The 12,922-nt window shown below is 31.4% G+C and overlaps 2 protein-coding genes across 5 annotated transcripts; one reads left to right on the top strand and one right to left on the bottom strand.

The window, feature by feature from the left end:
• The first annotated feature begins 542 nt into the window (after positions 1-542).
• LOC112802085 (kihadalactone A synthase LFS) lies at positions 543-4,053 on the top strand. 4 transcript variants are annotated; one of them, XM_025845097.3, is made up of 11 exons: positions 543-929; positions 1,011-1,206; positions 1,341-1,439; positions 1,645-1,696; positions 1,940-2,061; positions 2,148-2,248; positions 2,330-2,388; positions 2,660-2,716; positions 3,096-3,141; positions 3,271-3,350; positions 3,487-4,053. In XM_025845097.3, the coding sequence occupies exons 1-11, from the start codon at positions 840-842 to the stop codon at positions 3,584-3,586; spliced, it is 1,002 nt and encodes a 333-aa protein (XP_025700882.1). In that variant the 5' UTR covers positions 543-839; the 3' UTR covers positions 3,587-4,053. The 4 variants fall into 4 exon arrangements, with proteins under 4 accessions (XP_025700882.1, XP_025700884.1, XP_025700880.1 ...); XM_025845099.3 differs by having other exon boundaries at positions 632-929; positions 1,011-1,156; XM_025845095.3 differs by having other exon boundaries at positions 684-929; positions 1,338-1,439.
• A 1,414-nt stretch (positions 4,054-5,467) lies between these two features.
• Positions 5,468-11,139, bottom strand: LOC112802086 (NADP-dependent malic enzyme). Its single transcript, XM_025845100.3, has 19 exons — positions 10,669-11,139; positions 10,331-10,451; positions 9,725-9,799; positions 9,357-9,508; positions 9,169-9,274; positions 8,955-9,020; positions 8,771-8,866; positions 8,606-8,677; positions 8,436-8,519; positions 8,250-8,348; positions 8,044-8,091; positions 7,877-7,930; positions 7,688-7,786; positions 7,467-7,556; positions 7,297-7,374; positions 7,111-7,185; positions 6,777-6,867; positions 6,556-6,684; positions 5,468-5,824 (listed from the first exon to the last, which is right to left on the bottom strand). The coding sequence occupies exons 1-19, from the start codon at positions 10,818-10,820 to the stop codon at positions 5,736-5,738; spliced, it is 1,776 nt and encodes a 591-aa protein (XP_025700885.1). The 5' UTR covers positions 10,821-11,139; the 3' UTR covers positions 5,468-5,735.
• Positions 11,140-12,922: the final 1,783 nt, after the last annotated feature.

Consider the following 12,922-nt stretch of genomic DNA (forward strand, 5'->3'; position numbering starts at 1 on the left):
CGGAAGCATCTACATTTTGTCTTGCTTGTACTAGTTGCAACTTGCAAGGAGGTTTCGTCCCTCACTTTCTTGTACTTATTAAGTTTTTATGGAAGAGTCTAATAATAAGATTATTATTAATAAAAATGTTAAACTTTTATTTGATAAATACACGATAAATGAAGAATATAGTTTCTTGGTAAGAAAAACATGCAGTAACAAAGAAGATGCATATTCAAACCATATTTATAGTAATTTGTCAATAAATTATAATTTAAATGACATAATTTTTTCATATTCACTTAAACATAAATTTAAGTCTCACTCCTAATTTTAAAAAAAAAACACCAAATATAAAAAAAAGGGGGAAAAAAATATACACATGCTCAAAATAAGTTAGATTAGATACGATGATGTAGCAATGTAAAAAGTGATGCGTGATTCTGTGATTCTGTCCTAAACCTTATTTGAGAACCTTGAAATCTAATATTAATTATTTTTTACGAAAAATGCATGGATTAGTTTGCTTAAGTAGCAATATTACACAATAATTGTACCACCCCACCCAAAAAAGAAAAAACCTAAAAGAATTTCCCAAGCAAGAGATGTGAATTTCTAAATAAGCAATAAAAAAATATTTAATTAAATAAAGAAAAAAACGATGGCTGCTGATGAGTGGTGGTGGCAACGGTTTGTGGACATTGTGGTCTTCTGCTAAGCCTAATATATATAAAACAAAGTGCAATTCACTTTTTTCTTTTTCTGCATAGCAAAAAACCAAAAAGTACAAAAACCATTGAAAAACAAAACTTAGAGGTTGTCCTTCATTTTTCTTCGTCTTCTTTGTTCCAAGTTCCAGCATGGTTAACGCAGATTCTCTCACCTCTTCCCTCAATTGTGTCGACCTCTCCAACCCTGACATAAACCAATCCGTTAATTCGCTCAAACAGGTTTGGTTCTTCCTCCATGATCATCAAGGTTCTATTTTCTTTTATTTCAATCCCTTTAACCATTTTGTTTATTCATAATAGGCATGCTTGGATTCTGGTTTCTTCTACGTTGTGAATCATGGAATAAGCCAGGAATTCATGGACGAGGTTTTTGCAGAGAGCAAGAAATTCTTCTCTCTTCCACATAAGGAGAAGATGAAGCTCCTCAGGAATGAGAAGCATAGGGGGTATACTCCTGTTCTTGATGAACTACTTGATCCTGAAAACCAAGTTCATGGTATATAATTATATATGCCTCTGTGTTGCATGTTTGGCTCTTGTTCTTCAACTATGTTTTGTTAGTATTATTGTTGTTCTTGTTTGTGTTGAAGCTTGATATGCTTTGTTTTATGTTCCTGGTGGATTAAGTAGGAGATTACAAAGAGGGATATTATATTGGAGTTGAAGTAGCTGAAGATGATCCAAAATCACATAAACCTTTCTATGGACCAAATCGATGGCCTTCGTCAGGTAAAAATCAGTAGCTGAAAATGTTATTATGCTAATAAAGTAAAATCTTTTTGTCAATTTCCATTCCAGTAAAGAGAAAACAACAGAAATGAAAATAGGAAACAAAAACAGAAACCAAATAGACTAAAACCCAGCAAAAGTGTCCATTTCATTGGCTTTTATATGCTGCTTTTTTTAAAAAAAAATTATTTTTGATGTCATGCAGGTATTCTGCCTAAATGGAGGGAGACTATGGAAAAATACCATGAACAAGCATTGTAAGTTTCAATTGAAGTTATGCAGTTATACTAAGATACAATTATACCGCTTTCTTTTGTTTATTTGTGCTGCATATGGAGCTACCTAAATGTTACATTGTTACAAACTTTTCTGTAATTTTGCGGTGAAACATGAGACTTTTATGTGGAATATATGTTTGCCTTATAAGTTATAACAAAAAGTGCCTTCTTCTATTAACTTCTTCATCTTTTGCTCCAATTTATGTTGTTGGGGGAATGCAGAGAAGTGGGAAAAAAAGTTGCAAGGATAATTGCCCTTGCTCTTGGTTTGGATGCCAATTTCTTTGATCAGCCGAAAATGCTCGGAGAGCCAATTGCAGTTCTGCGTTTGCTGCACTATGAAGGTTTTGAATCATTACTATTCTGTCTTATACTCATGTTGCTTTTGTTTAATTACTCATGTTGCTGTGATCTTCCTTGTTCAATAAAGGTAGAATATCAGATCCCACAAAAGGATTATTTGGAGCTGGAGCTCATACTGATTATGGGTTAATTACACTATTGGCGACGGATGAGATCTCAGGTCTTCAAGTAAGTAGGCAACGGATGTTTCTTTTGATGTTTCATATATGTTTGGTACTTAATAATGAACTTAAATATTCTTTATTGCAGATATGTAAAGATAGGGATGCTAAGCCTCAGAAATGGGAGGATGTGCCGCCAATGAAGGGGTTAGTTTCTACACCCTTTTAGCTTTTACAGGTTTAGAACAAGAATGATCAGTGCATTATGAAACAATTCAACCAAAACAAAATAGTAATTATCTTCCAGAGCTAGTATATTTGTATACCTTAAAATTCATTTTGAGCTGCATGTTATCAAACACAAAACATCATTGGCTGAAAAGGCATGAAGATTCCGCAGTGTGTTAAAACATGATGATTTTTTGCATGCCCTTCTCATGAACTATTTACATTATTTTTCTGCTTGTTTTTGTTGCAGAGCATTCATAGTGAATATCGGTGACATGCTGGAGCGCTGGAGCAACTGTGTTTTCAAGTAAGAAACTTTCCCTACCGTTTAGCATTTTTGAACTCGATGCAACGCATATTAATTCTGCATGCAAACTTATTTCATTCACCTTATTCACTTAAAACGATTGAAATTGCGTTTTGCCCGTGGTACAAGAATTTTGAAACCTTATGTGACATCCTGTGTCTTCTATAGCTGCTAGAATGAAATTCACAAGCTTAAATTAAAGCAGAGATCACATGCTTAAGAACTTGATTAGTACTTTTTATGTGCACTTAAGGGACTTTAAACCACAGCTAAGCAAATAAAGTGATTTTGGCCTTGGTGTATCTTTGTAGTATGTCATTTTTTAGTTGAATTTTCTACATCGTATATTCAACAAGTTGCTTTGCATTTTCTTGATCAGGTCTACACTGCACAGAGTTCTGGGAAACGGTAAAGAGAGATATTCTGTAAGCCTCAGCTCTTTGTTCTTGTTCAACTTCTTTATTTTGCATTTCCTCTCATTTTTTAATGGCGACTATATAAATCGTTATGAATCATTTCGCATTTGCTTACGCCAATGTTGTTTTTGTTTACAGATTCCATTCTTTTTGGAGCCTAGTCATGAATGTCTAGTGAAATGCTTGCCAACATGCAAATCCGCCACAAATCCTTCCAAGTGAGTGAAAAATGCCATTTAACTTGACACTAACATTGTTTTCTTAGAAACTTAGGATATGATCATATGAACCAAATGCTACCTAATTAAATCATAAATGTCATACATCCCTTCATTCTTTTCTCTCTTGTTACAGGTTTCCTCCTATCCTATGCCAGGACTACCTGAGCCAACGATACAACGATACTCACGCCAATCTTACTATTTACAAGAAACAGCAAAATCTTCAATACTAAAATCCTTTTGACCCAAGAACAGTACTACTCATGCAGAATTGGACATTTCAATGTAAGCTTAAAATCTTAAGTATCAAATCTTTTGGAGGTGTGAATCCTAAAGAGAATGGAAATTGCTGTTTTGTTTACCTACAAGCATAGTGCATTAGCCACCTTATATGTATAGATTTAGTTTTTACATGGTAGGTAGTTGGTTTGATGTTTACTAAAGCTAAAGGGGAAAAAGAAACATATATATGAAATTAACAGTTGTATTTTATTTTATTTTTTTGTTTGGTTCAAGCTCAAATTTAGGAATTATAGGAGGAAGGATGGTAGGATTTGCTTCCACTTCCATTGTGCTTTTCAAACTTTTAGCACATTCAATTTCTAATGTAGGACTTGCAAATGAAATTTATCTTCCATATTTTTCATTTATCATTAGATAATTATTTTCGGTATACAATGGTTGGCTTTATTTGTGGTTACTTTGTGTCCTTGTGTTTCATTCAACACTATTCTTTTAGCTTTATGATGTGGTAGTAGTCAAATGACGTGAGAATATAGAATTCAAGTTATTCAACAAAGTATTTTTTTTTTTTTGTTATTCTTTTCCCTCAAAGTGTTTCTCTATTTAGTGGGTCTATATTCTAAGTAACAATACTCCACCTCTATTGAATGTTAAAGCACTAGTGGGAAAAAAGAAGAAAAGGAAATATATTGATTTAGTAGCAATATTATGTTCATTTTTATTTATTATTTTTAGAATAAAAGCTCAAGATAGATTTATCATAAAAATATAAATAATTATAGAAAAACTAATTTTTAATTAGTTAATATTAATTTTTTTTTAAATTGTAAAAATGTTCATTTTTAAGAATTTAGAATTTAGAATTAAAATTTTAAGATTTAAAAATTAGAATTTAGTATAAAAATAGATAATTTTAAAAAAATTAATTGATATTGATGGGAAAAAAGTTAGCTCCCTCTGTTCTAAAATATTCACAAGCCTATTGAGTATAGGTAGGTTATGTTGACGAGTGATAACAAGTTGTTATAGAAGCTGGATGCCCAACATGGCAAGTTGGCAACATAACCATTCTAATAACATTTGGGGTTAAGTACAATTTTGATTTCTAACGTATAGGACGAAAATACTTTTTATTTTTAATCTTTTTTGCATACAAAATCGTCCTTGAAATTTAACTTGTTTTAAAATCGTCCTTACCTTATGGACCAAAATCATACGGAGATAGCGGCAAAAGTGGAGACAGAGTTGGATCGTTGACAGCTTTTTATTCTTCTTTCTTTTTTCATCTTCTTTTTTCCTTCTTCTTTGCAAGAACAAAAATGTTCTCTTCTTTTTATTTTTATTTTATATTTTTTATTATAAGTAATTTGGTCTAAAATTTTAGTATTTAAGTAAAAAATGACAATTTTTTTTTGCCAAGAAAAAAAAGAAAAACAAAACATACAAAAAAATAATAGTACTAACTACATCCTCTTAATTTAAAGGAACCAAAACTATCAAAAGACAAAATTTGTAAGATGTATGAGGGGGGCAACTCGAAAGTATGGAGGCCAAAAAGTAAATCATGACCTTTCTTTACTAGAATGTCAGCAACAGAATTAGCTTCTCAGAAAGTATGGTTCCAAACTTCCAATGAACCAAATGGATACTATCTACCATATTATGAATGTTTTCAAGGAGAGTAGCACACGGATGGTGGAGAGGTGAGCCATCTTTGATGAAATTTATGGCCATCAATGAGTTTGATTCAATGATGATTTTGTATTGTATGAAAAAAAAAGGTTGGGAACAAAAATAGCATATATCTTAAAAACCAAAATCATACTTAACCCTAACGTTTTATAGAGATTGAATATATGATCATAAATCAATGGAAAAATTCTTGCATAAGCACAAGATTTATATATTATATATTTTGCAATTTGCATTGACATTACATTACATGAGATGAAACAAGGATATGTAACCAAGAATACAAGGCACTTATTTGTTCATGACTTCATGCTAAAACCATACAAACCCTTACTCTTGCCTAAGCTACATCAAACAACACATATAGCCAGACATATTATGTTTATTAATTAATTAATATTTGTGATTCTTACCACCAAGGTCAATATATAGTAACTTGGGCCATGATCACCTGTAGTTGCGGTATGTTGGGGTATACATGCAGCTCTCTGCATACTTCACAAGATTCTCAGGACGAGGAAGGCGTGTTGCCAACCCTATTAAAACAACGACTTATTAATAATTAATAAAATTCTAAAAACCAAGTCGGTATTTGAATTGGTGAGTTTATCAAAATTTACAAATTTAACCAAAGTATTCTTTTTAAAACAATTCATTTATTTTTAAAACTAACATTTCCTAAAAAAATAATATTGATTTAATAAAAATATTGTGAATATAAAAAATCAGTCATTATGTATTTATGTACATATATTGTTTAAAGAAAAGTATAAGTAGAGTATGAGAATACTAAATAATATAAATAATGGAGGAAAAAATATTCAATTCAATAGGTATGTAGATGGTTATGTTGATTCTTAATTAGAAGATTATTCCTTTTGATTCGGTTTACTCATGCACAATTAATAATGGCTCGATGTTCAATTCATTAGGTGTGTGGATAGTTATCCTAATGTTACGGTTTATGAGGTAATTTGAGAGTGGAGTGTTTTTTTACTTTATTAGGTCAAGTATAGAGCTCATTATTCATATTGTTCACAAAAATTATTGTCTACTAACAAAACCGATTGTTTAATTGTATTTCAATATATATATTCTATATAGATGACTGATTTTTTCTGTGCATATATCATAGTTGTTGATTCAATTGGTTCAGCTATTTTCAAGTAAGTGATCGATTTTTGGTTAACTCGGTTTACATTTAATTAGATATTGAAGTGAAATGATGCATGAATAATAAGAGTGTTCTGTTTTTTTGAAGGGATACCTAGTTCATATGCCTTGGCAGCAACATTTGCAGCTATATTAGCCGAAATTGTTCTTATGTTAGAAAATGGCGGGTAAATCAAACCCTTCTTGTAGTCCTCCTCTGCCACCAGTTTAGCCAACGCTTCCGCTGAACACAAGAATGTAAATCATTCATCATCAAATTATTTCACATGATTTGATCCTTAACCATTCATTCTTTTCAACATGACTACTACTTACATGCTGCCAGAAGCATATCATCATGTACTCGGATCGCTCCGGAGATCACCAACCCCAAACCAAAGCCAGGGAAGATGTAAGCATTGTTGGCCTAATTTGACAAAACCCAAGAATTGAATCAGATATGATGTTGTGTTATGTTGTGTGGTTTAACCAAGAGGAAGAGGATTACAAAATTCAAAGGTGAGGACTTAGATGCAGCCGTTTTCATATGAAATTGATAGTTTAAAACTGTTAGATGAGAATTTAGACAAATATATTAAATTATTTGACCATTCTCAACTAACAACTTCACGTGAAGACAACTGCACGTGAGTTTTCACCAATTCAACACCTGGCCGGAGTAGTAAACTTTTCCTTTGTACTCAAAAGGATCAAATGGACTCCCACTAGCAAAAATCGCACGGCCCTGTGTAGAAGACGAATCAAAGAATTAAGACTAGACATTGAAGCAAAGGGCTTTCAAGCTTCAACCACATAAGAAACGGATAGATGTGGTTATCAATCATTTTGTTTTTACCTCACTCCATTGGTAAGCCTCTTCGGCTGTGCACTCGGATTGTGAAGTTGGATTGGAGAGGGCCATAACAAGAGGTTTCTGCAGGCCAAGCATGATAGAGACTCAATTGATAAATAAGATTGTATATGTATGTAAACAAGTACAAGAGAAGGAGGGAAAAAAGAGTTTACTTCATTGATTGAAGACACAGCTTCAATTACTTCCTTTGTGAATGTTTTTCCAACTCCTGATGATCCAATCAAAACTGTAGGCTTGATTACCTGAACATGTGAACCAATCAAGGTTAGAGACATTTGTTTTACACAATCATTTTATTGCCTGATCTAATGAGGCCTTACAATGTTAGACCAAATTGATTTTGGTATCATGTTTAACAGACATATTCCGATACCTTAACAGCTTCTAAGAGAGTTCCAACTGGCTCATGATCATGAGCCCAAGGCTTCTTGAAGTGTTGAAGCGAGTTCTGTCTTGAACCAACAATTAATCCCTGAAAAAGAGAAAAAGAAATGAAACAGTTTGTTATTAAAGAAGGAAAATTAAACTAAAAAATAGAGTATTATCATGGTTTTTCAACTACCTTTGAGTCTACAAGCCATATCTTCTTGCGAGTTTCCTCTATCGGTTTCTTTGTCTGCACAAAGAAATAGAACAGCCCCATAGATTGTAATTTAAAATTCACTCCATAAATCAATATAAGACTACTGTGTCAGCAATGAAGATTGAAGTCTTTATTATTATTATCACCTGCTTTGACATCTCAAGAGCTATAAGTTCTGCTATTCCAGTTCCTGCCTGAAATCATGGCAAAAACATAAGATGAATTAACTAGTCAAGTGCAAATATATACATATATAAAGGGTATTTTAAAAGTAGAAAATAGAAATAGTATCTGTTTTCACTCTTTTTCCCCCCAGATACCAAGCAAGCTTTTATGATTGTCAATTTCTTACCTCGCCGGCACCGAGGAACAGGAAAGTGTGGTCGGCCAAAGTTCCACCAATCAGCTTCAATGCTGCCACGACCCCGGCAAGAACAACAGATGCAGTCCCCTGAGATAGATTATAAAACATTCATGATTTGAAATTTTGAACAGAACAATCTTCATGGAATATATGCTAAGATGCTACTTATAGTACCTGAATATCATCATTGAAGACTAGATGAGATGTGCCGTATTTCGCAAGCAACTCGAAAGCATTGTGATTTGCAAAATCTTCAAACTGCAGAAAAAACATTTAAGGTAACAGAAACTCAATTGAGTGATTCAGGTTCATAACATCATAAAAACTTGTTTAAAATTCACAACCTGTACAAGAACTTTTTCGCCATAGTTTTGCTTTACAGCAGCCATGAACTCACTCAGAAGTTCAGAATATTCCTATATAGAAACCAGATATCATCAAAATCACTTCATATCAATGCAAATGAAAGTGATATGCAGATATCAAGGCATGTATGTAATTACACCAACCTGCCCAGTTGCTCTTTTCTGTCGAAGTCCGATGTAACACTCGTCGTTCAGCAAATTCTCATTGTTTGTCCCAACATCAATTGTAATAGGCAAACACTAACCATAGAACAGAAACAGAGGAAATGAGACATATATAATGGTACAATGAGAAGAAAAAAGTTAGTAGAAGATTGAAAATGCATACTGCTGATGGACGAAGGCCTCCTAGTGCTGTGTACAAAGCCAATTTTCCAACAGGAATTCCCATTCCCTGAAATGAAACACATCTTACATAAACTATATGAAGCCTAAGTTACCACTATACATCATGTTTTCATTGAATTAATGTATCTATATACTAAAAAGTAACAGCTTCAGATAAGGAGTCTAGTAGTTATAATAAATCAAGGAACGAATACCTGACATCCAAGGTCTCCGAGTCCTAAAATTCGCTCGCCATCTGTGACAACAATAACTTGAATACTCCTCTCAGGCCAATTTTTCAGTACCTCAAGGATCTTGCCCCTGAAAGAAAGCCAAAAGCTCTTATGATGATATGATACTGAATCAAACACAGTACAAAGTTGCATACAAGAAAGAAATATACTTCTCTTTCAAACTTATGTAAAGACCCTGAGGACGCTTGAAGATGCTCCCATATTTCTGGCAAGCCTCGCCGACGGTCGGAGTATACACAATTGGGAGCAGTTCCTCTACATTGTCAACAAGAAGCTTGTAAAACAGCCTTTCATTTGTTTCCTGCAACATGAAGATTTTTTTTTGTCAGTTCAATAATAAGATTCAAGTTTTCATTTGGTCTTTCTTAAGTAGTGCTTTCAGTATCAAATATTTGCAATTATATATCACTTTCATTCATCCCAGCAAACAACCTTAATAGCATGAACTTAAAAGTTAAAAACACAAATATACTATCTCATGCTGTGTAATTTTATCATGATGAGTTGAAAAACCTGCCTGAAGTTCCATCATAGCCATGTATTTTTGCAAAGGAACCTGATATTGTCTGATGTTGTTCATCAGCTGTTTCTCCTGTGATCAAAAGTAGAAGAAATAATTAAAAAAAAAAAGAGAGAGAGAAAAGGAAAGAGTAAAAGTATACACTAACCACCTTAGAAAATTTAAGTAATATAAGTCTTGTATTTCAAAACAAATTAAGCAGTGTTGCATGCAGTGATCATTGTAAATCACTCGGTTTGTGTAGTTCTACTGGATTTTTAATTAGATTTTTATAATTTAAAAATTTATAATTTAATCTTTATATTAAATAAAATTTTGTAATTTAATATTTATAATTGCTATTTTTTTAGGAAAACAAAATGAGTCTAGAATATTTTTTTTAAAATATTACTAATTCATCTTATATCAAACACAAAATTTAATATTTAAAGAAATTATATATTTTTTAAAAAAATATAGTTAAAAGGACTTAATTGAAAGTTTTATTTATTATAAATACTCAATTATAAATATTTAAATTATAAAAACTTAATTAAAAATATAATAAAACTATAAAAGCTAATAGAGCAATTAATCCTTATATATTGATGATTGAATTCAAACCTGAAGTTGCTGGGAGACAACTGTCGGAGGTAAGAGTCCACGGAGATAATGTGCATCCCTCTCTTTCTCAGTGAAAGCAAGTCCTTTGTTGTATTGTGGATCCCTCAGCAAAGTGTATCCACTATAATTTCATATCACAAATAAATACAATTAATTAAAAAAGGAATAGTTATTAGCTAACAAAGAATCAAAATAAAAAACTTGATTTCATTCATGCAACTATTAGTAAGACTTATAATTGTGCTATGTTTATAACTAATAATAGAAGCTATGAAGGTAAAATAAAAAAAGCAGAGACAGCATACAAAGTTAGTTAATAACCGTTTTTTGAGACTGACCTGGCTACTGAGAAAGACCATGGGGTGACAAGCTGGTCCTCGGTGGCACGATCCTCGCCATAGACATCCTCAACGCCGCCGCTAACGGTGGATCTTGGGCTGAGATCAAGCACTGACTCACCCTCTCTCAAGGCCTTCAGTGTACTCTCCATGAATAATGTTCTTCTTCCAACCACAAAAAAAAAAAAAAGTTGAGATATTTCTTTTTGCTCTCTAAAACAATGGCAATGTTTCACTGATTGTAATCACAACGCTTTTATAGTGACAAGACTGCACCACAATGAAAATCAATCATGGCTTGGTGATCAAAGTCAAGGGGGAAGAAAATTCAACAAGTGGTTGTGTTTGTTTTGTTAGTGTCGTTTTTTTATTTGAAAAAGAAACATGTAACCATGTGAGTGAGATATATAGTGTGTATAACATGTTGGTAGTACTTTTGTTACCTTAATAGATTAATCATCTTTTTTCCCCCTTTTTTGTTGCTTTTGCATTATTTTATATGATAGTGGAGATAGTCTTTTGATAATTATTTGTTATTGTACCAATTTTTGTTGTTTTTGGTATATATATATATATATATAAAATAACATTTGTATATAAATATATATGTAGTTTAATTTATTTTAATATATATTTATATTTTAATATGTATTTTATATTGGTAGCTGATTTTAGTATATACTTAACATAGTCGATATATTACTCTATTTTTTGTTTAATTAAGTATACAAAACCTTGAGAACTAAACGAGTTATACAATATTAATGCACGAGTCATAGCAGAATATTACACATTTCATAATTCATATATGATTTCATAATTCTATTTTATCTACATTAAAGCCATTGCTTATAAGATTTTTCAAGGTCTTTCAATTTGCATCTCTAATTGTTTTGACTGCCAGTATAGAAATTTTGTACATGAATGTCAACAGACATACCAATTATGAAATAAGTCATTGCCAACATCTTTTTTTAATTGGTTAATTATTAATATCAATTAACTTTTTTAAATTATTTTTTATTATAAATTCTAAAATTGAAATCCTAAATCCTATTGAAAAACACAGTTAAAAAAATATTTTGTCAATAAAAAATAAAAAGTAAACTAATTAAAAATTAATTTTTTATACTTGTTTTTTTTATTATACCATAAAAATCATATTACAGTTTATTTTTCTAATAACTAAAATTGTGCATCCATCTTATTTATAAGTCATTTTTACAAAACCATATTTGAGGAGAATAAAAGGAGTATTACCAGAGTGAAGATAATTAAATTGCATATCATCAAGGGAAGTGGGAGATTGTAAAAGAAAGAGGGTTTTGTCTATCTGTATTCAACATTGGAGGGAAAATAAACAATTGAAGGACATGACTATTTGTCAACAAAATGCTTTAGCTACCTACTATGGTAAAAATTAAGCATGATCCATCGTTTATGGATAGCTAGTCATCATTGTCAAAATCAATAGGGATAAAATTTGGTTGAAAGTGTTAAAAAAAGGTTCATTCCAAAAGGAAACAAAAAAAAGCTTTATTTATAAACATAAAAAAATAGGGGAAAAAAAAGAAGAAGAAAAGGGGTGGGTATTCTCTTGTTGGATGACCATTCTTTAAGAGGAAAAATTTATGATAAAAGAGGTTTTTATGCAGAAAGAATTAAAAATTATATTTTATTTTAAAAAATAATAAAAATAAAAAGATTGTATTTGCTTATATAAATATATAATTAAAAAGATATATATGCACTTCTTTAAGAACAATATAACACGTGTTTTGAGTTAAGCTTCATTTTTATACATGAAATTGATAAATTGCATTGATTTAGTTCTTAAAATTCCAATTACACTAAATTAATTTTTCAGATTTAAAAAAATCACCATGTTAATTTCTTTTCCTTGTTTCATCTCCGGAGCACTAATGCTATTAATGACATAACCAATTATAATCACAATGAACATAGTAGCAATTAGATGACATGGCATAAAAGTGTATTAACTCCAATTCAGTTTTTATTCTTTTTTATAACCTAAATTTTTTCTTCTACTTTTTTTTTTTTTCTTCTCATTTTTTTTTTTAGGTTCTTCTTCTTCCTTGTTGTACACCTTTCCAATTTTGGAATTATGCTTGCAACTGAAAATCAGAGTTCTATGCAGTCAAAAACAAAGATCCTCAGTCGAAATAGAGCATTGAGAGTTCTAAAATAGTGTGGATGTGCTTGCCGTCCTATTTTCTAGTGGTCAATACTAGAA

Source organism: Arachis hypogaea, chromosome 5 (genome assembly GCF_003086295.3).
Source record: "Arachis hypogaea cultivar Tifrunner chromosome 5, arahy.Tifrunner.gnm2.J5K5, whole genome shotgun sequence".
NCBI classification, from domain to species: Eukaryota; Viridiplantae; Streptophyta; class Magnoliopsida; order Fabales; family Fabaceae; genus Arachis; species Arachis hypogaea.

What these genes read in the sequence shown, in the direction of transcription:
- LOC112802085 (XM_025845095.3), top strand. Translation starts at nt 840, where the DNA reads ATGGTTAACGCAGATTCTCTCACCTCTTCCCTCAATTGTGTCGACCTC. An exon ending in TCCTGAAAACCAAGTTCATG is followed by an intron (nt 1,207 to 1,337) that starts GTATATAATTAT and finishes TGGTGGATTAAG; the next exon opens with TAGGAGATTACAAAGAGGGA. An exon ending in GCGTTTGCTGCACTATGAAG is followed by an intron (nt 2,062 to 2,147) that starts GTTTTGAATCAT and finishes TGTTCAATAAAG; the next exon opens with GTAGAATATCAGATCCCACA.
- LOC112802086 (XM_025845100.3), bottom strand. Translation starts at nt 10,820, where the DNA reads ATGGAGAGTACACTGAAGGCCTTGAGAGAGGGTGAGTCAGTGCTTGAT. An exon ending in TCTTCAATGATGATATTCAG is followed by an intron (nt 8,349 to 8,435) that starts GTACTATAAGTA and finishes AATCTATCTCAG; the next exon opens with GGGACTGCATCTGTTGTTCT. An exon ending in CTGTGTCTTCAATCAATGAA is followed by an intron (nt 7,375 to 7,466) that starts GTAAACTCTTTT and finishes CTTGGCCTGCAG; the next exon opens with AAACCTCTTGTTATGGCCCT.